The 27,662-nt window shown below is 42.8% G+C and overlaps 1 protein-coding gene across 24 annotated transcripts in view; it reads left to right on the plus strand.

Moving 5' to 3' along the window:
- The window catches only part of PALM2AKAP2 (PALM2 and AKAP2 fusion), a 508,785-nt gene that overhangs the window by 215,418 nt on the left and 265,705 nt on the right, over positions 1-27,662 (plus strand). For all 24 annotated transcript variants that reach the window (XM_085013412.1, XM_085013470.1, XM_085013606.1 and 21 more), the window contains 2 exon segments: positions 3,949-4,029; positions 15,271-15,401. In XM_085013412.1, the coding sequence (XP_084869538.1) occupies positions 3,949-4,029; positions 15,271-15,401 (212 nt within the window).

A 27,662-nucleotide genomic window follows, 5' to 3' on the forward strand; every position in this document is an offset into this window, starting at 1 on the left:
TAGTTCTCAATGCTATTCAGCAGGATCTCCTTGTAAATCTATTCTAAGTTGTGTCTGATAAGCCCAAGCTCCCCATCCCTCCCACTCCCTCCCCCTCCCATCAGGCAACCACAAGTCTCTTCTCCAAGTCCATGATTTTCTTTTCTGAGGAGATGTTCATTTGTGCTGAATATTAGATTCCAGTTATAAGTGATATCATATGGTATTTGTCTTTGTCTTTCTGGCTCATTTCACTCAGGATGAGATTCTCTAGTTCCATCCATGTTGCTGCAAATGGCATGATGTCATCCTTTTTTATGGCTGAGTAGTATTCCATTGTGTATATATACCACCTCTTCCGAATCCAATCATCAGTTGATGGACATTTGGATTGTTTCCATGTCCTGGCTATTGTGAATAGTGCTGCAATGAACATGCGGGTGCATGTGTCTCTTTTAAGTAGAGCTTTGTCCGGATAGATGCCCAAGAGTGGGATTGCAGGGTCATATGGAAGTTCTATGTATAGATTTCTAAGGTATCTCCAAACTGTTCTCCATAGTGGCTGTACCAGCTTACATTCCCACCAACAGTGCAGGAGGGTTCCCTTTTCTCCACAGCCCCTCCAGCACTTGTTATTTGTGGATTTATTAATGATGGCCATTCTGACTGGTGTGAGGTGGTATCTCATGGTAGTTTTGATCTGCATTTCTCTTATAATCAGTGATGTTGAGCATTTTTTCATGTGTTTGTTGGCCATCTGTATGTCTTCTTTGGAGAAATGTCTATTCAGGTCTTTTGCCCATTTTTCCATTGATTGATTGGTTTTTTTGCTGTTGAGTTGTATAAGTTGCTTATATATTTTAGAGATTAAGCCCTTGTCAGTTGCATCATTTGAAACTATTTTCTCCCATTCTGTAAGTTGTCTTTTTGTTTTCTTTTGGGTTTCCTTTGCTGTGCAAAAGCTTTTCAGTTTGATGAGGTCCCATGGGTTTATTTTTGCTCTAATTTCTATTGCTTTGGGAGACTGACCTGAGAAAATATTCATGAGGTTGATGTCAGAGAGTGTTTTGCCTATGTTTTCTTCTAGGAGTTTGATGGTGTCCTGTCGTATATTTAAGTCTTTCAGCCATTTGGAGTTTATTTTTGTGCATGGTGTGAGGGTGTGTTCTAGTTTCATTGCTTTGCACGCAGCTGTCCAGGTTTCCCAGCAATGCTTGCTGAATAGACTTTCCTTTTCCCATTTGATGTTCTTGCCTCCCTTGTCAAAGATTAATTGACCATAGGTGTCAGGGTTTATTTCCAAGAATCCAAGCTTCTTGGCCTGGCATCCAAGACTGTCAAAGGTCTGGTCCTGTCCAGTCTTTTGAATCATTGATTCCTATTCCTAACAGCAAGCCCTGTACCTTAGTTTTAATTCCCTCTCCATCATCCCTGGAATATGCTGTGTATTTCTACGCTTGCTCACATGGTTCCCTTTACCTGGGATGTCTGCCCATTAATCTGTATCTATACAATTTCTGCCTTAGTTACTTTGTCGAAGAACTAGTTTAAAATCTGCGTCTTTCATGATCAGATCTGTTCACACTGACCTAATGAGTCTCCTCATGTAAAGGTTACTGCTTGTACCATCTGGTGCTATTTCTTCTGTTCAAGGCATGGTTCCCCAATATAGTGGAGGGAAACTTACATAGTGAGGGCATATGAACAAAGGCACAGAGGTAGGAAAGCTTAGGAAAGATTTGCAAAGGACCAGCTAGGTCATTAGAGCATTGTCTTCATCCATCCAGGCTTCTCTAACAAAATGCCATAGACAGGATGGCTTATAACCAAGAGAAAATTTATTGCTCCCAGCTCTGGAGGCTGGGAAGTCTTAAGATCAAGGTGCCCACCGATTTGGTGTCTAGCAGGGACTTGCTTTCAGGTTCCTAGGCAGCTGTCTTCTTGATGCGTCCTCATATGGTGGAGGGGGTGAAAGAGCTCTCTAGGGTCTCTCTATAAGAGCACTGGTCCCATTCATGAGCTCCATCCTCATCACCTAATCTCCTCCCAAAGGGCCCACCTCCTCATACCATCATCAGCTTGGGGACTTGGTTCCAACGTATAATTGTGGGGGAGGACACAAGAATTCAGTCTGTAGCACACATAGCACTCAGTTAACATTTATGGGAGTTCCGAGTCTTCAGCATTGGGTACCCATGACACTGTGTTTTTGGTTCTGGTCTTAAAGGTAGCACAACTACATACCTTAATAGCTGGTGCAGATGAAAGATGAAGTCCGATAAACCTACTCTTGAGAAATCCTAGAGTAGAGAGAGAGTGGCTGGTTCTGGAAGTCCTTGCTTTATCATGTGGTACCTCTGAGATGCTCTGAGATGCCGAATATCGTGTGGGCTCTCCTCGCTAGGCCTCACCTTTCCCACCTCCTGCTATACATTGTGTATGCTCGTACCTCCTCTGGGATTAAGAGCATCAGTGATGCACCACTGATTGGAGTTCTTTGGTAAATGGTGAATTCCTAAAATATTCCCAGGCCTCATTTTGGCACGGAGGTTATGTCCCTGACTTGGATAATATGTCCCAGTGGTTTGAGATTATAAGCTGCTATTTCTTAAATGTCTGTGCGTGGCGCAGAAGTTGGCTATAAAACAAATGATCACCAAGGTGATTCGAATAGCAGTGGTACACGCACATCCCCAGAAATAGAGCAACTGCATGAAATAAAAGCTTCCCTTAACACAGAGCCTCAACAGCCAGATTTGTGCATTATTGTCTTCTCCAGGATTTGGCTGCTGTTTTGTGAAATTCCATTATGTCTTGTCTACCAAGTTTCTCCCTGCATATGTGAATAAAGGGAAATAATCCAGAGTAGAAAATGTCGCGGTAAATCATCCCCTTATGCACTTTGGAAACAGAACATTGAACAAGTAAGCTATCGTAAGGGCAGGCCTTTCTGCTCTTCAATTGATCACGTTTATATGATGTTTATTGTCTATATTTGGGATACATAGAGAAGAAAAGTATGAAGGGTACATTCCAATGGAGCAGATATGCTCAGAATACAAAAGAAATACAACCCTTGAAATCCAGTTTTTAGACATTGTGTAGAAGTAAACATGTGACAGTAAGTGTGGTGGCCAATAATGTTTATTGAGCATTTACTATGTGCCAGGCCATTGTTCTAGGTCCTTTGCATATATCATCTCATTTAATCCATGCCCCAGTCATATGGTTTAGGTGCTATTCTTATCTCTTCTTTATGTGAGAGAAGACTTAAATCCAGGGAGATAAAAGAATTTGTCAGAGGTCAAGCAGGTAGCAGATGGTAAAGGTGAGACTTGGACTCAGGAAGATGGAGTCCAGACTTCATAGAACTGCAGTGAACATGCCCCCCCACCCCCACCCCCATGACATGCTCCTTCCCAAACTAGCTTAAGCAAAGATCATCCCTCTAATTTGCATTGTTCAGTAGGTCCAACTGGATGATCTGTCCTCCGGAAGTTGAAATTGCATTGGAATCTTTGTGTGTGGGATTTTGACAATTCTGGAATTGAACCCCAGAATTTCCCACTGTTGTATTCTGTCATTGTTGCAGTTTGTAACAACCTCTGTCTTTACCAACTGGGACATTTTTATTCCCTGTCTCTAAATTATCACTGCACAGACCACGACTCTGTGTGTGTGTGTGTGTGTGTGAGTGTAGAAGCTGCCTTTTCTTCTGGATTAAATTGTTGCAGCTTGGCTGAGTGAGGAGAATTTCTCCCACTCACCGAGCCCACAGCAGACATGTTAGGAGAATGATGCTGCTCACAACACACCCAGACACGGAGGGGCAGGTGACACAGCGTGTGCGCCCAGCCTCTCTGCAAGGGTCTCGACAGATGTGGGCTGCTGCTGCTGCGTCTTCCTGCCTTCAAATTCCTGGAGCCAACACCCACCCACACTTACAGGCTCTCTCTCTTTATTTTCAAGGAAAAAAGAAAGAGGCAGACGGAAATAGAAGGCAAGCGCCAAGAGCTTGACGAGCAGATACTTCTGTTGCAGCATTCTAAGGTAAGCGGCTGATCCCACGAACCTGGTCCATTATTAGGCATGCAGATCACACTCCAGAGAGCTGGGCAGAGCCTGCCCTGGTGTGAAGGCGCTGCCGCGGGCTGAACCAGCCCTTTTTCATTCAGTCAGGAAACCGTCTCTGGGCTTTTCTCGTGCATTTCTCAAATTTAAGACATTGTTATAGCATTCCAGTTTCTGCAAGCATTTTGCTACGATGGGGTGCCTGTGGATGCGTTTGCGGGGTGGCGTGTGCCTGTGAACAGTAGTGGTTATATATAGAAATTGGAGGAGAATTTCCACATGGTGGGTGAGGCAGTGTTCCAGGACTGTGTCTCCAATGCATAGGTGCTGTGTGTGTGCATGTGTGTATGTGTATAGGTAGAGGTTCCCAAAGATACATTTAATATAATGCTTTTTATTAAATTAGAAGTATTAATCTTGTCTTTCTGATTTGGAGGAAAGGGAGGTAAGAGCAGTATGGTCTGAGAAAAGAGTAATGCTGTGCATTCAGATGATGCATGTGTTTTATTTGTACTTTAACAATTTTGAAAGTGTTCTGTTAGAATGAGCAGCTGGTCAAAAGACAGAATTGAAATTATTTGCCCTGGTTGGTTTCCATTGCAGAGAGAGAGAGAGAGAGAGGGACGGGGGGATAGATATGCTTATTTATTTTTCTTTAAAACATAATGCACTTAAGCATCATAATTGATTGCAGCCCAGGAGCAAGCTCTGTCACTGTCACAAGGACTCCACTCTGTGCAGAATGTTGCTTTCTGCAGGCTCAGAGAATAGTGTGACCAGTAGCCAGCTGGGAGTTGCTGCTTGCTTTTCACTGCTCCTGGGCTTTTTTAGGAAAAGCTTTGCCTGCTCAACCCAAGTTGTTGTGACATTGCATGGACAGAACTGCATTGCTCAGAGGGTGGATTGGGAAGGTGGGACTGACTTTCATGGTGATGATAGTGTGGATTATTCAGATTTTCTTAAAATGTGAATCTTTTTAGGTTCATATTTAGGGTTGCATTTCCCATTCTTTTCTAGAAGAGGAGATTGTGCTAAAATGAGTGTTCAGAATGAAATCGTGAGCAAGCAAGCTCCAGATTTTAAATAGCAGCATGACCTAAATCTGCTTTGCATATTTATCAGTCCACCATCAACTTTCACTGGAAAAGGTGTTTAAAAGGAAGAAAGGTGGCATGATATGCTTCTGTCCGCTCATCATGCAGATCCATTTGGGGACCTTTCTTTCTAGGAGCTTGCATCTATCTCTCATGCTGCTACTCTTTCCTTCCCACATTCCTAAAGAGAAGGGGGCTTAAACACACTTAATAGAACCCAGTGAATTGTTCAAGGTCAATCTGGACAGAGCTAGGTCTCTGGCTCAGAGGACAGTCAGCTCACTTCTTATAAGAGACCAAAATGTACTAAAACCTCAGCGAATTCTTGCTTAAAGGTCAACTTTTGACGAAGAAGACTAAATGAATGAGAGACTGTTTTTGACTAGACAGACTCTTCTCTTTCAGCTCAGTGTGGTTCTTTGCTTTTGCATTCTTCGAGTCAAAAGTCAGGCAAGAAACATCTGGCAGAGGATCCAGTTTCTTTGGTCTCATCTTTCTGGGTATCAAAGAAGATAACCAAGGACTTAATTATTGCTGATACAGTCCAGTGTTACAGTATTCTTTTCTTACTCCACCTGTCTATTATCCATCCATCCATCCATCCATCCATCCATCCATCAAATCAACAGAAACAACAGTAGAACTGACTGAGTACTGCTTGAGGAAGCAGTGAGATTCTCTCAAACATTTAGAAACAAGATAGTTCTTTATGGTTATCCTGGTAAAATCCTCACACACTACGTGAGATTGACTAAGGCACTTTCACCAAGGTAACCTTGCTATACCTGGGGAAAAAAGGATTGGACATGATGACATTTTAGCAGGGTGGAGACCAATGCATTGTAATTTTCTTTCTCTGGGGAAGACCTGTATAATAGAACGAGGATGGACCACTAGCCTTGATCAACAAAAAAAGGAACGCGCAGAGGTCTCAAAGGTGGTTTATTGGAGAGAGACCCTGAATAGAGATCCCAGCTCTTTGAGGTACCAAGTGTCTCTGCCCCAGGGAGATGGGGTCTGCAGTAAGGCGAGGACAGTCATCTGTCTTCAGAGGCACAGGTGAAACTTCCCGCATGACTCTGCCTCTCTTTGTTCTGAGTTCATCCTTCTCCAAACAGTTGAGTCATTAGATATCAGGAAGGCGGTGCCTGGCTGAGAGATCTGACACTTCAGGCACCAGAAGGGAATATGTTCTTCACAGCAGTTAACCGGTGACTGACCTTGAATAGCTTGAATCATCTGCTCTGTGATCATTCAGTTTTGAGCTTGGCAGTCTCACCCCTGGATGGTAGTAAATTCATTGATGTTCCAGTTCCCCTGTGAGCTCTTGGTGGAGACCCAGCCAGCTTCCTCCTGGCAGCACAGCAGCCATGTCATCCCCTTGTCCATCTTCAATAATTGTCATCATTTTTTTCAGTGCCTACATGTGCCTGATATTTTAAATACATCCTGTCAATCATGACCACTCCCCATCTTACAGGTGAGGAAACAAACTGGTGAGATCAGGTAATTTGCCCAAGAACACAGAGACTACTGAACCCCGGGACTATCTCCATTACCATGCTGTTTCCAGGATGCTGTTTTCTTCCAATGAAATGATTTGTCTAGAGAGATGTCAACTACTGTTATCACAGTCTCTTTTACTCTAAGTATATTTTCATGGGCTCTGGAAAGTTTGGACTACGTGGAGATGTGCCATAGTGATTATTGGTAGTGCTTTGTAGTAACATTAAGAATATGTCAGAGCTCCCTGGTTGCCTAAAGACTAAGGACTTGGCATTGCCACTGCTATGGCTTGGGTTACTGCTGTGGCTTGGGTTTGATCCTTGGCCTGGGAACTTATGCATGCTGCAGGCATGGCCAAAAAAAAAGGAAAAGAAATATGTTGGGGTGAGGGATATGGATATATTAGGCATTTGTAATTAGCATATAACTATATATAAAATAGATAACCAATAGGACCTTCTTTATAGCACAGGGAACTATACACTATATTTTGTAATAACCTATATGGAAGAAGAATCTGAAAAAGAATATATGCATGTGTGTACACACACACACACACACACACACACACACACACAATCACTTTGCTGTACACCTGAAACACAACATTGTAAATCAACTATACATCATTTAAAAAGAGAAATATGTCAATAATTAGTATTTAGTTCACCCCTTTTCAAAATCCCAGATGCACTCTAAGGGAAAAAAATTCTCAGTGCAAAGTTAACTGGCAAAGCTTTCGATAGTGATTTCACGTTTATTAAGATATAATTCTCATTATCACTCTGTGGATACTTATTCTCATGTAATGGGATATGAATTATTTAGATTCACTGGTCTCTTGTCAAAGCAAATAAATAGAGTGCAAGGCAGTCATGTTGCTACTTGAATATTTGATTAATACACTCACTAGTTGCAATGTTTACGGCTACGCAGTAACTGCACAAAATGGAGTATTATTACTTTTTATATGGATGATAAACAAATTCTCTAAGGCAATGAAGGACCAAACTATGAAATGTTGAAATATTAGCTGCTACACCCATGATTAGGAAACCTCCAGATACTTTGAAGCCCTGGCCAAATTAATCTCAGATTTCTTTTTACAAGATCCTTAGTTATGTTGAGTATCTAATATTTGTGATGTAAGAATTGCCAAGAAATGTTCACTTATGAGACCAGTAAGCAATTTTAAGAGCTGTATTGTTTTTTGCTGATTATAAAAGGAAGGAATGTATGATCTTGGCAATAGTGAAATTCAAAAGTACAGGAAAATATATTTTAAAATATCAATTATATGCTCACCACCCAAGTAGAACTCAATATATTTTTATAGATTAAGATATGTAACACTTATTATAGGTCTCATCAGCCTTTGAGTAAAGTGAAATTAACATTAGTATCCAAAAATACTTTAGTCTTTGTCTCTCTTTGATTTTTGTATATGGGTTCATTTAAATTCTCACACAAACCCATAATTTTTATGAAACTACATCTAACATTCATTCACTTTATGGTTTCTGACCTTGATGTTGTCCTTGGAAGGAACAGATCCATCTTAAACCCTTACCTATCATGATTCTTACCCTTCGGTATTTTTTGGATTAAAATATAGAGCTTATTTTCCTATAAGGTATAAGACAAGAATAACTTCTCTTTTCACTGATGGTGAGCCAGTTGTCTCAACAGGATTTATTGATTAATTTGTTCTTTTCCCCACCGATTTAGATGTCTTCTTTATCATATACATATTTCTCACTTATGCTCCAGTCCTCCCTTCATGGATTCTTTTTATTCCATTAATCTGCCATTGCTGTGCCCATACTATTCTTTTTCACCCCTCGAGCTTTTTAATATATTATTATATTTCATAACGCAAGAGCCATCATTATTCTTTTTTTGAAAAATTGTCTTGGCTTTTAATTCCATGGAAACAATTACTTATTTTTATTCTTTTTATTATGTGACTTGTGATCATGTGAGTTAAAAACATAAATCAACTATTGTATTATACCAGGCAGACTGAATTTAATATTCCCTTTTGCCTCTTGGTTGAATTGGCAGAGCTCTCTCTCTTTTACTTGTCCCAGCAAGAGTAGCCACTCAGTACGTATTGCCACATGAATCCCTTTGGGACTGTCACATTTAGAAAGGTTTGTATGACAGAGTCAGCACAGTCAGAATCCAATTGCTAATACCACAGCTTTAGGACATAAGCTGCCTTTGAATTATTTATTCATGAGCAGGAAACCTGACTGGAGTTTTCTTCTAATCCAAGTTATGAACATTGTTATTACATTTTAAAAACCAGAGCCTTTTCTCTCCAGAAGACTGAATGGAAAAAAAAAAAAAAAAAGCGAAGACTGATTTGTGACCCTGTGAGATATTTATTGTCCATCCAGCAAGGTCATTTGCTAGGGTATGAGGAGCCTTGCTTGCAAAGTCATAGCAGTGTCTCTCACGACTGTGAACCTTTCAAACCAATTTTAGACCTTTCTTGGTTACTAGTCTGTGTGAAAGGCCAAGTTCAACTTTTAAAATACTGACAGGGGGGTTCTCATGGCTCAGCAGAAATGAACCTGACTAGTATCCATGAGGATGCGGGTTTGATTCCTGGCCTCACTCAGGGGCTAAGGAGCTGGCGTTGCCATGAGCTGTGGTGTGAGTCACAGTCACGGCTCAGATCCTGTGTTGCTGTGGCTGTGATGTAGGCCCGCAGCTGCAGCTCTGATTTAACCCCTAGCCTGAGAACGTCCATATGCCATGGGGGTGGCCCTAAAACAAAACAAAACAGAACAAACAAAAAACATAAAATGTTGACCAGGCAGGAAGGGTATCCATTGTAAAGGAATTTTACATCTCATCCTTTTCCGCATCATATCTCCCCTGGACCTGTAAACAGAGCTTGAGTGGAAGTTAAAAAACCTGGGTTTTTTTGTTTTTGTTTTTGTTTTTGTTTTTGTTTTTTCTATCAGGGACTTGAATCAGCCTCGGTGTGGAATGAAGTATGTAACAAACCTGCAAAACTAAACCAGGATCTTTTTGGGAGTCAATGGGAAGGAAGGGAAGTGATCCAGGGAGGGGGGAAGTGCCTGGCACAGAGGGAATGGATAGGGACCCCACTGCTCAGGTGATGGGGGTGCAGGAGGGGAGATAGTTTTGTGAGAGAATGAGTAATTCCTTTTGGCTAGCCAGAGGGAAAGCTTATGCATCCTTCAGGCATTTGGATGGTGTAAAAAGTAAAATCACAACTGTATAAGAAGAAATCACTGGTAAATAGGTCTTAGAATGAGTTCCCGTCATGGCTCAGTGGTTAACGAATCTAAGTAGGAACCATGAGGTTGAAGGTTCAATCCCTGCCCTTGCTCAGTGGGTTAAGGATCCAGCGCTGCCATGAGCTGTGGTGTAGGTCGCAGACGTGGCTCGGATCCTGCGTTGCTGTGGCTGTGGCATAGGCCAGTAGCTACAGCTCCGATTGGACCCATAGCCTGGCAGCCTCCATATGCCATGTGTATGGCCCTAGAAAAGACAAGAAGAGGCAAAATAATAATAATAATGAGTCTTAGAATGAGAAAGTCTTAGCTAATTATTTCTCCAAAGCCAGAACTCTAAGGTAAAACATATTTCTAGATATGACTTCATGAAAATGACAGATAAGCAGAAAAAAATATCAAGACACTTGTTCATCTCACACTTTCCACTCTTACCCACCTAAAGTGTCCTTCCTCCATCCCTTTTTGTCACATCATCCTGCCCACCTCCTGTCATGCACTGATCATAGTCAGGCATGATCTCGCAACCTTATTTGTTGGGATGAAGACTTAGAGTGGGGACTTGCCTGTCCTTCCGAGTGGTGCCTTCAGGACCTGGCAGAGTACCTGGCATAGAGAGAATGCATGGGGACCCCGCTGCTCAGGTGATGGGGGTGCAGGAGGGGAGATAGTTTTATGAGAGGATGAGTAGTTCCTTTTGGCTAGCCAGAGGGAAAGCGTATGCATCCTTCAGGCATTTGGATGGTCACAGATCCTCATGTAGCACTACTCAAACTGTGGTCCTCCATCCAGCAGCACCAGTGATAGCATCACCTGGGAACATGATAGAATTCAAATCCCCAGGCACTGTCTCAGACTCACAGTATCAACATTTCTGGAGTGGGGCCCTGGAATCTATGTCTTAGGAAGCCCTGCTGGGGATCCCTATGCAGACTGACGTTTGAAGGCTCTGCGCTAGTTTTGTTTTCCAAAGTTGTACTGCCTCACAGAGCAAGAACCAGATTTACTTCACGGGCTCTCTCCCTCAGCCTTTCGGGAGCCCTGTCAAGGCTCCTCCGTGTGTCCCCTGCCAGCTGTCTGTCTGCTTCTTGTCTTCACGGTTGCCTCCACTTGACAAAAGTGAAGTTTTGACAGTTCTTTGCACCTGCAAGATTTGAAACTTTTTTTTGAGGGGGGGGGATGTATGTTTTTTGGACAATAAGGGTATTAAAAATAAAAACTTTTCAGTTTGAGTTTTCACTTCTGCTGGGCTTTGCTTGTCGCTAAATTCTGAGACCCTCAGGTGGCCAATGAGAGCCAGATCAATAGAGGGAAAAGGGTGTTTTGATAGGCCTGCATGATCTTATCTGAGGCCTGAACACAGTTGCCTCTCAGGCAAGATGAAGGAATTTGAAGTAGGTTGAGGAAGCCTTTAGAGGCAAATGTATTTGAATTGGTGGTTTTCGCTAACAGCATTACTTTGGGGGCAAGTGAAAAATCAACTATACTTTTTTTTTTCTTTTTGTAAGGACAAAACACCTTTGTGAAACAGACTTCCCTGAGACCAGGCCTCCGGTCTTGTTCTGTTAGATCCCTTCTTCTTGGCTTCAGCTGTTGGGGATGTTTTGGTGATATCACTGCTGTATCCAGAGAAGAGACAGATCTGGGTACACATGTGCTTTTGGTGTTCTTGGTCACCAGGCTGCTTTTGTCAGAGGTACCGACTGATGGCTGGGGCTAAACTGGCCAGAAATGGGGGATGGGGTTAGACCCTTCCTTTGGTGGCAGGAGACACTATGTAGAGAAGAGCAGAGAGAACATTTGCAAGAGCAGCCCTGGCCTGCAGAGTTTCTGCTGCTGGGCACAGAAGACTGGGCCTGTCCATGGCTGTCCTTCCAGAAGGGTCTACACACCAAGTCCAAGGTTGCCAGCACATCTATCTCCCAAAATCCTAATGAGGTTTTTACTTTCTATGGGTTGAACTAGTTTAATGTCAAATATTTTAGCACAGAAAGCTCTCTGAAAGGGTGACACCCTCTTCCCTAGTAATTAGAATGAAAGAAAATTGAAAATTTTCCAACTCACTCATTCATTGGCTGTGACTGAATCAGGTGAGATGATGAGATGCGAAGGTGAGTGAGGAGGAGTTCCTGCAGTGGTGCAGCAGGTTAAGAATCTGGCGGTCTCTGTGGTAACATGGGTTCAATCTCTGGCCCAGTGAAGTGGGTTAAGGATCCTGCATTGCTGCACCTATAGCATAGGTCACAGCTGCAGCTTGGATTCGAACCCTGGCCCGGGAACTTCCATATGCCATGGCTGTGGCCAAGAAAAAAAAAAAAAAAAAAAAAAAGGATTGATCCCAGCCTTTGGGGAACTGAGAGTCTAGAGGGGGGACAGGTGTAAAAAGAAATAATTTGGGAGCAGTCTGAAGAATGTTTAGGAGTTCAGTGGTGTCTCAGCAAGTTAAGGATCCAGCGTTGTCACTGCTTTGGCTCAGTTTGCTGCTGTGGCACAGGTGCAATCCCTGGCCCGGAGACTTATGCATGCCATGGACGTGGCCACAATGCAATACAACACAATACAATACTGCTCTAGAAAATGTTCTCCACTACAGAAGACCTTGATTCTTCCAGGAGAAGTGGAGGAAGTCTTGGGTGGCATTTTACCTGCTCTTTTTCAGGTACAAAGAGGAGAGACCCAGACAACAGGATGAACAACAATAATAAACTTTCCTATAGTACTAAGTATGGACCCAGCACTGTTAATTTATGAACTCACTTAAATCCTCATGACACGCCTCTGAGATGAGCACTGTTGTTGTGTCCATTTTATAGATGAGAAAACTGAGGCTCAGTGAGGCTAAGGGCCTGTCCAAGGTTACACAGCTAGTGACGGTCTAACTAGCTCCAGAATCCAGCCTGTTAATCACTCTTCCCTCTTGCCCTAGGCCAGCATGATCTTCCTGGGGAATTTTGAGTGACTTGAGAACAGTTCTGAATTTTTTCCTTTTATAACTCACCTAGGAAGAGCAAGCAATTCACCACACCCATTCCTACTTTCCAATAAAAAAAGTCTCTGTGATTAAAGCTCTGGAGAATGTAGTCATTTGTTAGGGCTGCTATAACAAATAGCACAGACTGGATATTCTAAACAAGAGAAATGTATTTTCTAACAATTCTGGAGGCTAGAAGTTCAAGATCAAGGTGTCAGCAAGGTTGGTTTCTTCCAGTGCCCTCTTGTAGATGGACATCTTCCTCGAGTGTCTTTACATGATCTTCTTTCCATCCATGTCTGCATCCTAATCTCCTCTTTTTATAAACACACCAGTCATGTTGGATTACAACCCATCCCAATGACCTCATTTTACCTGAATTACCTCTTTAAAAACGCTATTTCTAAATGCAGTCACATTCTGCAGTAGTGAGGGTTGGGACTTCAACATATGAATTTGGGGACAACACAATTCAATTCATAAGAGAGCTACCAATATACACAAATTGTACACTAAGCTTTTGCACATGGCTTTGTATTATTAAACAATGCCCTGTAAGTTTTTTAAGTACTTTCTCACACTTTCCTTAGTAGTTGTCACAAGCTATTTATATACAACAGGTTCACTGGCAACATGTTAGCAACGATGTGTAACTAACTGTTGAAGCACATTGAGGTGAGGGGGTGGTTCCTGTTTGCAACCACTTTAGCAGTGCTGTTAGGAATTGCTTATATGTGAACAAAGTCCTGTCTTTAATTAGTGGAAAGCTACAGGTCAAGTGCTATAAATATGCCTCTCTATGTACTCTAAGAATGATGGAACAGATCTCACCAATGATGATTTGTCATGAAAAAGGAACAAGAACCCAGTAAAAACCATGGATAGCTGGACACCACATGGATGGTGCGTTGCTAACCAGAGGTCCCTCCAGAAGTTCAGGAATTCCAGCCAGCAGAACTTGCTTCTGTACAAACAGTTGTATCTCCACAGTGCTGAATGGTTACTGGACTTCTCAGTAGAATGGTGAATCAGAACCATTAAGAAATTCTAATTTATTATTCCTAAATGTTAGTAATCATTAGTATCTCATTTTATAGGTGCATAATAAATAGCCCTTAATCCCATATAAAATGAGAGTCTATGGCATAATGTAGCTTTTGCTTCTAAGAGCCTTTGAAAGGAAACTCTAATAGTCTGAAGTTGTGTCCACAATGTTAGAGACAGTCCGTTCTCACATTTCTACAATGTTTAATTGGTCCAAAACCATGCATGACCCAGTTCTTAGTCATCATGACAGCTCCCTTTCTTCCACCTCCTTACCCTACCTAATGAGATCAAACACAGTTCTGATAGAGCAGATGACAAGGAGCCAGAGAACCTAGCACTTGCTCTATGTCGACTGGCTTTATGGCCATTATTCCTGCCCTTGCTGGGAAGAACTGGTCATGCACACTTCTTTTGGCAGAACTGATGATGTGTCTTCATAGTGGTCCATTCCCTTGACCACCGACCTGCCCACAGGGACACTCAGCCATGATGCCCAGGGTTCAGCCTCTGCAGACACCCCAGTAGCCATCTTCCATCTAGGGGCCATGCAATGGGACCCAAATCAGAAATCCTCTCCCAGGGCACTTTCTGTGTTTTGCTCTTCATTTTAGGAAGTTTCAGCATGCCTTTCTCTTGAGCTGTTTTCATCTCCCTTCTCCAAGCACCAGTCCATCTCTCCCTCCCAACTATTGACCCAAAACACAAAAACTTCTCATTTTACTCCACGATTATATTAGGACATTGGCACAGAAGGGGTGCATGATCTTAATACCATTTAAAGACCACTGCTGAGGATGGTTGAGAGTCATTAAAGAGTTTTTAAGAAAATGCATGACATAGATTAATCTTTTTTAAAAGAACACTTTAAGATGGACTGAATCTTAAATGATCTTAAGATATTTTATAATGGAACTGTAGTTGTGTAGAAAAACATCCTTATTTTTTAGAGACTTGTACTAAAATATTTATGTGTGAAATGTCATGATGTTCATTATTTACTTAAAAATGCTTTGGTGGAAAGAACAAATCCATGGGGGGAAAACGGCAAAATGTTCATAATCGTCAAATCCAGATGAGGTTACTTAGGCACTTGCCATTCAATTTTGTCTGTTTCTCTGTGTTTTCACATTTTATAATAATAGAAAATGTGGAAATCAGTCTTTCTGGTGGCTCTCCCGGCCTTGGGCAGGAGGCACGTAGGGGGACCAAGTTAGTGAGCAGCGATTCAGGTGGACCCTGATGAGGGGCGGAGCTGAAACCTGGGCACCGCGGAGGAAGAGGAAGGTGTGGACAGAAGGGTATCATCTAGTCTATTCTGTTTGCTTCACAGTCCAAAGTGCTTCGGGAAAAATGGCTGCTGCAGGGTATACCCGCTGGAACTGCCGAAGAGGAGGAAGCCAGGCGGCGGCAGTCTGAGGAGGATGAGTTCAGAGTCAAACAACTTGAAGATAACATTCAGAGGTAGGTGGTCTCCAGCCCAGAGCCCCTGGCTGTGGCTTTACAGTGCAGTAACCACTACTGTCCTCTAGGGGGCCTTTCTTGACACCCTCACTTTTTCCCAGGTCTTTACAATCAGTTGCCTACACAGACTATGTGCATTGTTGCCTCTGCAGCTTTTCCAGACAACCCAGAGTTGTTACTCCGAGTACTAAGTATTGTATTAGACATCACAGCACAGTGATGTCTTCATGGACCAGCTAGGTGTGGTAGGTAGCTTGCCCCTTAGCTGAATGCCCCCTTTTTGAGTTCTTCTGGCAGCTTTTGTCCTTTTCTTCCATGAGCTCAGGCTGTTAGCTATTAGTGGGTTTGTTTTCAAATTTGCTACACTTGATCAGTTTGAAATGGGAGAACTGTAGCCAAAGGTCTTAGAATTGAAACTGAGGGTCCCCCTGTGGGCTGTGTGCCTGAGCTCTAGAAATTAACGTAGTATTGTCTGGTTTCAGTGCTCAGAGGGCGAGTTGCTTTCTTTGTGGTCCTCAAGCAGGTTCTGAACATTTCAGTCTGGGAGATAAGTGACCTTCCAATGGCCAGTGTCTGGCTAGGCTCATACAGAAGCAAAAAAATGCAGGTTTCCATTTGGGAACTATAGCCACACCATGTCCCACGACACCCAGCCAGAGATGAGGGATGTTGGGGGAAGATGGAGAAGCGATGCCTTAGAACCAAATCCACCCCCCTCCACCTTATCCCACCAAATTCTGCTGGAAATCTCACCCTGGAGAGTTTCATCCATAGAGCTCCTACGATGGTGCAGTGGGTTAAGAATCTGACTGCAGAGGCTCAGGTCACTGAGGAGGCACAGTTACCATCCCCTGTGGCACAGTGGGTTAAAAGGGTCCAGCATTGCCACAGCTGTGGAGTAGGTCTCAGCTGTGGCTCAGGTTCAGTCCCTGGCCTGAGAACTTCCATATGCTGTGGGTGTGGCCATGAAAAAATATATGAAGAGTAATAGCTAACTTGCTACCAGTCATTTATACCCAAAAGTGAATGAAGCCAATGAGGGTACATAGGGGACTCCAGTAGCCTCCCCAAAGGGACATGCAAACTGATTATAAGCCCCAAAGGTCTGTGTCCCTACTTTGCTTGGGTCCTAATGTCTCTTAAATAGTTCTCAGAGCAGCCTGGCCAAGTTTTGCTTGTGGAGTAAAGTGACTAGGAAAAAGCATACATGGGATGTGTGTGCGTACATATAGATAAACATGCATGCATGTACACACACACACACACTTAAAATACAAAGGGTAAAGGCTAAAATATATGTGTGTGTGTGTATAACACTGGAAAGGCTAAACTACACACACACTCTCTCTCTCTCTCTCTCACATACACGACATTGGAAAAAGAAATTTTAATCCTGAAAGTACTGACTTCAAGGTTGTGAGGACAAGTACCTCCAGGACCCAAGAAAGAAAGGGATTTCCTGTTTGAAGCTCAGAAGATAGAAAGAGGGAGGGGGCTGGATGAATTAGCTCTGAGTCCTGAGCCTCTGGGATTCCCTCTCTTCAGAAGTGGCTCTGCTTGCTGCATCTTAGGCAAGATGAGGAAACCAAGGGTTATCTGAAATATTGACAGTAAATTGGAGAAGAAAAGGTAGCTCTGAGAAAAGGTGTCGTAGGTTTGTTTTTAAGTCTTAAAGTGGTAAGTCCGCAGGGCTTTCAGCTGCAGTCACAGTTGACCCCATCTGACATCCCTTTGTCTTTATTGTTAAAAGCTCCAGTTCCTTTCCTATCTCTTTCTTACTGGTTTTTATGTAATCATGACAGATGGGTCTGGCACCAAGCAGATGCTCCATAGCTGTTTGTTGAATGCAAGGATGGGTCCTGGGTGCAATGTGCATCCAAGGACCCCTGCCTGGCAGAAGAGGGCCGAGGGATTAGTCTCCCATCCAGATTGGCAAAATCCTAGGAACCAAGTGGCCTGGACACAGTCTGTTCACAGGAAAGCTCGCAGTTCAGGTTCAAGTGGGGGCAGTGCTGCGCTGCCAAGGAGTTCCAGGCAGGATGGAGAATCAGAGATGAGAATTGCAAGCCCTGATCTGATATGGAGGGAGAACTTGTACACACTGATGGGCAGAAAATTTGACTTCAAATTTTTTTTTTCAAACCTGGGTATTTTTCTCACTGAGCCTGACGTATGTTCATTTCATCTAGTAGGTATTATTATAGCCGGAAGGCAGACAGGATTTGGAAAGTAGGATAAAACTAGTTGCATGATCTTTTCTGGTTTTCTTAAATGGCATCAGAAAATGTGGTTTTCAATGAAACTGGCAGTTCCAGTTTGGCTTGAATACAAATATATTGTTGTTCTGGCCCCACAGGTGGTAGCTCTCCTCCTGTGACAAGCCATTACACGTGGAAAGAGAGTCTTAAATCGAGACTCAGTTTTGAGTAAATTAATCACTGGAGTGAGATCTAAAACTTAGAGGTTGGTTTATGGTTCAGGTGGGCATGACTGTATTCTGAAAAATAAAGAAGATCTCTTTTTAGCCTTTGAGTTAAGAGAAGAAAGAACTCACTCAATGCATGCAGGCAATCTCTTAGAGCCCATTTACATGGTAGATTGCCAAGCCAGAAAGAAAGAAACCATAACAGCCTAAAGGGGTGGGGGTAGGGTGTTTAGGCTTGGATTCATGGGCCGTTTTCTTCTGCCATAATCATGGCTTGGCTGGACATTGGCCAAATAGCCATTGGCCATTTGCTGGGGGATGAGCTGTGTTCCCTGAAACTGCTTCTCTGTAGAAGCAGGACTGCTAATGGGCGTCATTTGCTCCTTAGGGCCCCCTGAGGGAGGCGTTTCTTTCTACCCTAAATGTCAATTTCCACCTCACTTCATCTTGCTTCTCCTCTGCAGTGTTTAGCATCTTTTTTTTTTTTTTGCCATTTCTGGGCCACTCCTGCGGCATATGGAGGTTCCCAGGCTAGGGGCTAATCAGAGCTGTAGCTGCCAGCCTACGCCAGAGCCGCAGCAATGCAGGATCTGAGCTGCGTCTGCAACCTACACCACAGCTCACGGCAACGCCGGATCGTCAACCCACTGAGCTAGGCCAGGGATTGAACCCGAAACCTCATGGTTCCTAGTCGGATTCATTAACCACTGCGCCATGACGGGAACTCCCAGTGTTTAGCATCTTTAAGCTCCAGTCCCAGGGGAAGAAAGGAACTCTCCCCTCTCTTCCCCTAAAGGATACTCAGTCACCTAAGACACTTTCCTGAAATCAGGCATGGACTCTCTCTCACACTCTTTAGTCACCTTAACTGCTGTAAAGCCTCATTATAAACATAAGGATCCAAAACTCATCTCAGATCCTGCATAGCTGTAACTGTGGTGTGGGCCGGCAGCTGCAGCTTCAATTTGACCTCCTAGCCTGGGAATTTCCATATGTCGCATGTGTGGCCCTAAAAAGCCAAAAAAAAAAAAAAAAAGGAGCAGGGAGAATGCCTACAAGGAAAGATTAAGGGAAGGCTGGGTCATTTCATTTAGAATAAGAGAAGGTCAAGATAGCAGCCTAACTCAAAATTTCAAGTGTATGTAGGACTTAAGTCACACCTTAGCTTTTATCTGGGCCATTCTGAATGTGATAAAGACTTAAAGCATGAGAATTTGCATTGAGACATATGTCTGTTTCCCTAGATATCTTCAGAGAGAAAGAATATAACCACCTTTCTAATTCTGATTCAAAAATTCTTTCCATTGCCAGGAACCACTCAGGAAGTTCCAGGTTTATAGATATGTTTTCTTCCAAAATGTTACTTGTAAATTGGTGGTGGTTTGGAATTGAGACTGTTGTTTCTCTTTTAAAACTATTGTATGTGGTGCTTAGATTTTAAGGGCAGCCCACAGGGAGGACAGGAAGGAGGGGAATAGGGGAAGAAGAAAGGAAGGGAGGAAAGAAGGAAGGAAGGAAGGGAAATGTAACTAGACTATTACATTTGGCATTAGAATCACTTGAGAAGCTTTTTAAAAATATGAATTCCAGGCCTCATTCCAGGAAATTTGGATGCAGTGGAGCGTTCAGTAATTTACATATTTCAAAGACTGCTCCAGGTAATTCCTGTGCATGGTCAAGTTCAGGAACAATTGCTATAAATGGAAAAGAGAATAGATCATAAATGAAATCCCATTTTAATACCTGTAATCCCCAAGGGAAGTGAGAAGGAAGTAGTATTTGTAAGAAAATTGATTTCACGTAAACAGATAAAGAAGGACAACCCTGACCCTTGATTTCAGACTGATTTGAAGCCTGAGTGCTTTGACTCCAGGAAACTCAAACTCTGCTTTGGGATTCCTGTAGGTGAGAGCAGAGCTGTCTCTCTGGCATTGGGCTAAGGTCTCTCGCCCTAGGCCCTACTATGGAGCCAAGCTTTCATTTGATCAGAAACAGCCTTGGTTTATCCGACTCAAATTGATACAGGTCAAGACAGCTGGCTATTTTCCCAAAGGCAAGAAAATTCTACCATTTTTCAAGATTTTTGACTGAAATTAAGAGCAATGTAGCCTTGAAATGATGACATCAAGGTGACAAGAAAGGAAGACGAGAACTCAGTACAATGGATAAATCGAGCGTCAGATTCTTTGTACAACTTTTCACGGGCAATGTCCATATGGCCCTGTCCATTGATTATATTCTTGGCTCACTAGAAACCAGAAGTAAAATGGACAAAAAAAAAAAAAAGCTGGAATTATTGAAAGCAAAGTTTGAATGAGATATTTTTCTTTTTAAAACATTTTGAATGTTTGATCTTCTGTGTGCTCTATTTCCCATTGGGGTGGGATATTGGGAAAACCCAAAGGATTGTTCTGGCTGGGCCCATCATAAACCATTTGTCCACACCATCATTGGATGTGGTGGGTCCCTGGGAGTCACTGGAAGACCACATCTGGATTTCCCATTGATGCTTTTGGAAATTTTAGGCAATTAGATCCACACTAGTCTGTCTCCGTAGTGTCTTCTCCAATTAAAAAGCCTTATCACTCACCTTGTGGTTTTCCCTTCTAAGATTCTCTAATTTCACCAGGTTTTATTTCAATGTTTGCTCTTAACTTTTTTTGGTGAGAAATACAGTGAAAATTTGTCTCTCCCCTCCCCTGCCTCGGAATTACCCCAGTGAGGATGAGAGACCTCAGAGCAGTAAATGAAAATAGAACAAACTGTTGCAAAGCCAAGGTGCTGATTCTAGCTCTGCCAGTAATTTGCTGTGTGACTTTGAGCAAGTCTCTCATCCTCTCTGGTCTCAGTTTCCTCATCTTCTCAGCAAGGCATCTCTCAGGATCTTCCAGCTGCAATACTCTGGGATGCTCTAATTTGGCTAGGGAGCCCTCTTTGAGCAAATATACCTGTGCAGAGAAATGTACTATTGCAGAAGGAAGTAGTTTTGGAGACAGGCCAGAAACGGGAAAAGAGATTAAGTTCTCTTAGAAACAAAAGCCCTGTGTGTAACTGACTCATCCCAGAGGTGACTAATTCATCTGAACAGCGTCAGTTCTAAAATATGTCACATCAAAATATTCATTAAATAAAATATTGACATCTCGGTTGCTAACCCAGAGAGGGCCATGCAGCTTTTTAGAAAGAAAATTCAAGATGCAAGGGGTTTGGCTCATCTCTGCTTCCGACTCAAGGTTCTTCGAGTGCCTCTGTTGGTCTCTGATGGACACCAGAATTCATTTCATTTTCCACATTCTTGAGAGGCTCAAAGCAGAAGACGGGCGACATCAGGCATAAGCATGTGTGTGTTATTTTATGGGATTTTGGCAACCAAGAAGATGACAGCCACCCACAAATAGCCTTTCTAGAAAAGGCAGCCACCGCAATGTTCCTTGGAATCACAAGGACACTTGCTCAGAATTCAGTGTGTTCTTTTTGCCTGCTAATTTTAACTCAGCTACACTGTTCTTTCTCAGCAGGGCATGGAGCATGCCACATTGGCTTTCCACATCTGTGCCCTTCCAGCACATTTGGCGAGTCCTGATCTCATTCCTATTCTTTTTGGTTCTCCGAAAGAAATCTCTATATACTATAAACCGTATGGTGACATAATGATAGCACTAGATCATCTAATATTCATTGGTCTCTTACTCTGTCCTGGGTACTAACCTTGCTCTGGGGCCTCCTTAAATTCCTGAATATTCTTCTTTCATCCCCAGCACGTACCCTCAGAGTAATGGTGATGATAATGATGCTCATTTTATAGCCGGGAGAACCGAGGCTTCGGAGATAAAGTAATTTGCTGCTCCAAATGCCCCCTTAAGAAGTGAAAGAGCCAGCATTTGGCTCCAAAGCATATTCTCCAGAATCCCAAGAGTTGCTAATTCAAAGCTAAAAATCTCTGAGACCTGTGATATTCATTGAGATCAACTAAAGTTTACCTCATGGTTTAAGTGGATGGACAGGTAAACATGCTCCTTCCTCCTCAGTCCCCATAAATGCCTCTTTAGGAAGCAAATGGGCAGAGACCTGGCAGGTGCTGGGCTTGGATCCAAAGTGAGTGGTCATCATGACTGGGGAGGCTGCCCCCTTCAGGCTCGTTCAGGAAGGACAGGTTCTATTTTTCAGATTTGGTTCCTTTCCTTCTCTCACTAAGCCCTTTGCTTGTGAGTACACTTTCTCGGCTGTATACAGACAGCTTAAATCTCTGCTGGAAGTGATGCAGAGTTGAGTAAAGGGCTCCCTGCATAGCATACTGCTTAGGAACCTGGACCTTGGAATTTAATTGACCTTAAATTCCAAGCCCTAGTTCTGAATTTACAGGTTGTTTGATCCTGGATAAGCCATGTAACCTCTCTGGACTTGAATTTCCTCACCCGTATGCTGGGGATAGCAATGCCCATTCTGAAGAGTTGTTGTCATATGTGGAGATTATGTGCATTTGTGAAGTGCCAAGTACAGTAGGCTGTCAGGAGGTAAGAGTAGTGCTATTGTTATTGTTTTCTCTATCCTTTTAGAGAGAGTTCCCATGAGTAACACTATTGACATTTTGGGCCAGATGATCATTTGTTGTGGGTGGCTGTCCTGTGCTTTACAGGATATGTAGCAGCTTCCTGGCCTCTACCAAGTAAATGCCAGTAGCACCACCCTCCACCTCTAGTCAATGACAATCAAAGTGTCTTCAAGTGTGGCTGAGTATCTCCTACGGGACGCAAAATAGCCCCCAATTGAGAACCCCTGCTCTAAAGCCCAGAATTACAAGTGTTAATACTAAGATAAAAAAAAAATAACCCCATCAAGTAGCTTCAGAATACAGAACCCTAAAAAGATTTATGAAGATAACATTAATGATTTTCAGTGCAGAATGACATGAAGTGTTTCAGTTGCTTGAAATAGGAGGCGTCTCTCAAACGCTGAGCCATGAAAGTCAGTTCTGCAGTAAAAAGTAATGGTTGCCCTTTTTTTTTTTCTGGCATCCAATACTGGGCTTGTTTTGCAAAAGCAGCGATTTTTATGACAGCTCATAAAACCGTGAAATCTTAGAGCATGCCTAACAGAGGTGTTATCTGGATCAACTTTTATCTGATACTCAAATTTGCCGTGAACCCAGTGAGTAGAAGTCAGTAGATAATCTCTCCCCAGAGGCTGAAAGTGACAGGAGACTCACTTCCTCACAAAGTAACACCCAAGTCCACACTGGAACAACTCTCATTGTCACAAGGATCTTCCCCTGGGATGAAAGCCAATTTCCACTGGCTCTCTGGTCCCCACTCTACTCTCCAGGGACCACATGGCAAAGTCCCTCTTTATAGACCTTGAAGTCTGGATGCTTCTGGATTGGGGTCAGCTTACAAAGCTGGGCCAGGTGAGGGAGGAAGCACTCTGAAATTGCAGTCAAACACATCTATCTGCATTGTGAGTGAGTTTCCTGAGGGCCAGTAATGGAAGAGCCTCCTGCCAGATGTTGTGCAAGCATCTTGCCTTACGTGGGTTTTGCCTGCTCCCTCAGTTGCTTCATTATTGGTTAGTAGATTGGGTTTTGAAGTATCCAGAATGTGTCATTTAAGGCCTGTGTTTCATTATTGATTATCTGTCTGGATGATTTGTCTGTTGATGTAAGTGGGGTGTTAAAAGTCCTCTGCTATTATCGTGTTACCGTTGATTTCTCCTTTTATGGTGCTCAGCATCTGCCTTATATATTGAGGTGTTCCTTTGTTGGGTACATATATATTTGCAATTGTTATAAGAACAACTCTGGGGGCAAAAGAAGTAGGACAACATGATCAATGAATTTTAGACAAATTCAAGCCAATTGTGGGGCACACCTGGTGAAATCGGGTGAGAAGCTGGAGTTATCTCAGCAGGTTATTTTTTTGAAGGGACATTCTGCTTTCCAATTACTTATTTTTTAAAAAATCAGGAGTTCCCATTGTGGCTCAGCGGTTAATGAACCCGACTAGTATCCTTGAGGATGTGGGTTCGGTCCCTGGCCTAGTTCAGTGGCTTGGGGATCTGATCTGGTGTTGCTGGGAGCTGTGGTGTAGGCCAGCAGCTACAGCTCCAAACTGGAAACATCCATATGCTGCTGGTGCAGCCCTAAAAAAAAAAAAAAATCATCTAGATTGTCAGAGTGATGATCTGCTCAGGTCCTTAGGGGACTTGCTTTGCTACAGAAAAATGGCTAATCCCAGTGCTATTTAAAGTATGTTCATGGACTGTCTCCGGTCAGGCACCTGTTTATTACCAGTTGTTATCAGTCTGTAACAAGATAAGGACAGAAACTACCAGAAGAGTGTTTGGAAACGTTAGTAGCAATTTGGCATTGCCATGACAACCAAGTGGTACTCAGTGGCTCTATCTCTGAGACTAGTTTTCAGACTGTAGTTTTTGGGTTGCCGCAGCCCTTGGTGAGTCACACATGTCATAAGCTGAGTGTCACATTGGTCTGTGATGGGTTGGATAAAACCATAGTCCTTGACCACACTGCTGCAGAGCAGACACTGGAGAGATGAATGTATTTCCCACGATCACAGTTCTTCCCTAAATGTTGAAAGATAGTCATTGCCATCTCTTTGCACCAATTTATCTTTAGATCTAGAGAAATACTTGCAGAGTCTTTAGACTGAGCACCCCATCACACCTGAGGCCAGGAGAGACCCCAGGACTTTCAGAATACCCCAGCCAGCCATTGATCTTCCTGCAAGGAAACTCAGGTCCCCTAGGCTGTCTCAGAGCTTCCATCTTTGCCTATAGCTAATGCAAGAGAAAATCTCGGCCCCTGATGAGTAATCACAAATTCCAAATTAATGGCCCAGGATGATGATATGGTTTTCTCAGGAGCAGCTGTTTTACAAGCAGAACTTGGGGGCATCTCAGGCCTTCCATACAGGGTAATATGAGGGTGCTGGGGTCTGCTCTGTGAAACAAAAGGACAGGACTCTAAGCCACTGATGTTTTAACATTCACCACACAGATGTCTTGGTGTGTGATCTTGAGAAAAATCAGTTAATGTCCCAGATGAATCTGTAAATAGGAATAAGAATAAGATTTTCTCTCCCTGGGGACCTCCGAGGAATTTTTGTCAGGAGGCCCAGAGAGATGATTTGGTTTGGGAGACCATCTGAAAGACTCTCCATGGTTAAGAAAATCATCTGAGAGCTGGAAATACCCTTGGCAACCGGTGTGTGCAGCTCCTGCCTTCAGGTAGGACCACACTTGCACCACTTCAGAGTGATGCACATTCCTCTTATTTCTAAAGAAGGGGGAGGGAGATTCTACAATTGAGTGGCTATTCCTTTGGCCGGCACTGCCATGGCCTTGACCGTATTCGTGGAGCCAGGCAGGGAGGAAGCCACCCTCAGACCATAGAACTACTGGGGAGAGTCAGAAGGGACATCCTCCTGTTTCAAGGATGTATCTTTCATACCTCGTATCTCTAAGAGCTACACTTAGGTTCCAGGTATGTCCTATGTCTGGTAGAGTCGGATGCAGCGCTGATAAAGAACATTATTAAGATGCTCCTTGGGCTTCTATTTGGAATGATCCCACTGGCTTTCACATGGCCTACCTGGCATCTTCTCCAGCCATCTTTTGCTTCACTTAGTAATTAGTCCCAAGTTCTTTTTTGCCACTCCTTAGAGGTGATTTCCAGATTATACACAGAATTCTAGTAACAGGAAATGTGGATTTGCCACTTGACCTGTGAGCAGAAAGGTCTGAAGCCAACCCATCATCCTCCGAGGAAGGCGGAATGAATGGTTTAAGGTCCAGAGCAAGCATTCTCACTCTACTCGAATCTTCACTTCACCACCTCTCATGGCCTTGAACTGCTTACATCATATATGGTGCCTCAGTTTCCTCATCTGTAAAATGGAAATACTCACAGTACATACTTAGAGGATTGTTGAGAGGATGAGAGGAGTGAACACATGTAAAGTTCTCAAAATAGCATCTGACAAAGATAGCTGCTAGTTATCTGCCATGACCCAAAACCCGTGTTTGCTTCAAGCAAATGGGATGATCCTCAGACCAGTTTTCACTATTTACGTATTTGAAGGGACCTTAATTTAATCCTGAGCTATGTTCCAAATCATATTCACTTTGATCAGTATAAGTAAGTACAGGTATATGGTTGTTTTTTCTTTGGGGGGGTGGGAATGATTGTACATCACCATTTTCAAAAAGACCTTTGTGCCTTGTGGTACTCATGTTCTTTCCCCCCAGTTCCCCTGTGTTTGCTACCAGCTCATTCAGGAAGACAGGGAGTGTGGAGGGGCCCACTTGCTGTACACATGAAACATCCTTTAATCACTGGAGTATGGGAATTTGCATTAAATGAGGTTAATCACATTAACAGATCAGAAGGATTTATACTTTAATAGGGCAAAAAATAGTTTACTGAAGTATCCTTTGAAATCTATTTGTGGTGGTCTCTGTTCTCTAAGGAGAATTAATTTTGGGTATACCTTTATTTGAAAATAACAGTAATTTGAACCAAAAAAAGCACATAAGCAGTGGTACCTTACTTCCTTTGCAGCAACAACTATACCCTTCACACCTGCCCCAGGTCATAGCAATATCAAGGTCAAACTCCCAATACTTCAAATACAGGTTACTTCAACTTTGCATATACACACAGACTCCCATTCTCCAAAATTTTCTCTCCAGAATGTTTTTAAATTTTTTTATTTGAAAGTAGTTGATTTACAATGTTCCTTCAATTTCTGCTGTGTAGGAAAGTGACCCAGTCATTCATATATATATATATATATATATGCACACACACACACACACACACACACATATATATACACACACATATATATACACACATATACATATATATACATACATATATATATATATATATATATATATATATATATATATATATATATCTTCTTTTTCTCATACTCTCTTCCATCATGTTCTTCCCCAAGAGACTGGACATAGTTCCCTATGAGATACAGTAGTTGCTTATCCATTCTAAATGCAATAGTTTGCATCTATCCATAATGTTTTATGGGTGAGGTAACAGATCTCAAAAGTCCTGTCTTTTTTAGCCATTTGAAGCATTTCACAGAGTGCTGAATTCATGCTTCTGCTCTGATATATGTTGGAAATATCTCTTGCCTGGACTAGTTTATGTCCACATTTATAAGATCTGACAGTTGTTTCCTTCATTAGGACATGTTCGCCATTGCTTGTTGAATTATTGCACCTTCGAAAGGTCAATCTAGAAGGTACCAGTTAGGGGTCTTAATAAAAACAATGTGATGCTTGTGAACATCCCATGAATGCATAGCTGACTTTGGAAGAGCCATTTGCTGTAAGACATTCTCCCCCTCCTCAAACTCCACTGACTCCATACCCCATCTTCACTAACTGCCCTCCCCCTCCTCCCCTTCAGCCCCACACTTCCTGGAGCGATCTTCCATGCCCAGCATCTCCACCCCCTCACCTTCTGTTCACTCTCCTACATGCCCTCTGACCCTGCACTTGCCACATCACCAGTGGCTCAGCATGATGGGGACTTTTTAATCCTCACCTTAGCTGACTGTTCTGTATCAGATGAGACTCCTGAATGCTCCCTCTTACTTGAACCATCCTTCCTCCTTGGTTTACTTGAAATGCCAGCATCATTCTGTCTCTTCTTCCTCTGGCCATCCTTGAGATGTTGTTCCTTTAAGGTTCTTACGTTGATGCTCCTTATTCTTTTCATATTCGAAGTGATAGCCTTTGTTCCCATGGCTTCTGATACACAAACATTCTTTCATCCTGATTTTTCTCTCCAGAGC

This window comes from Sus scrofa, chromosome 1 (genome assembly GCF_054392235.1).
Source record: "Sus scrofa isolate SSC_HxYL_T2T_F1_AM1 chromosome 1, Sscrofa_HxYL_maternal_Yorkshire_Landrace_v2.0, whole genome shotgun sequence".
Taxonomy (NCBI): domain Eukaryota; kingdom Metazoa; phylum Chordata; class Mammalia; order Artiodactyla; family Suidae; genus Sus; species Sus scrofa.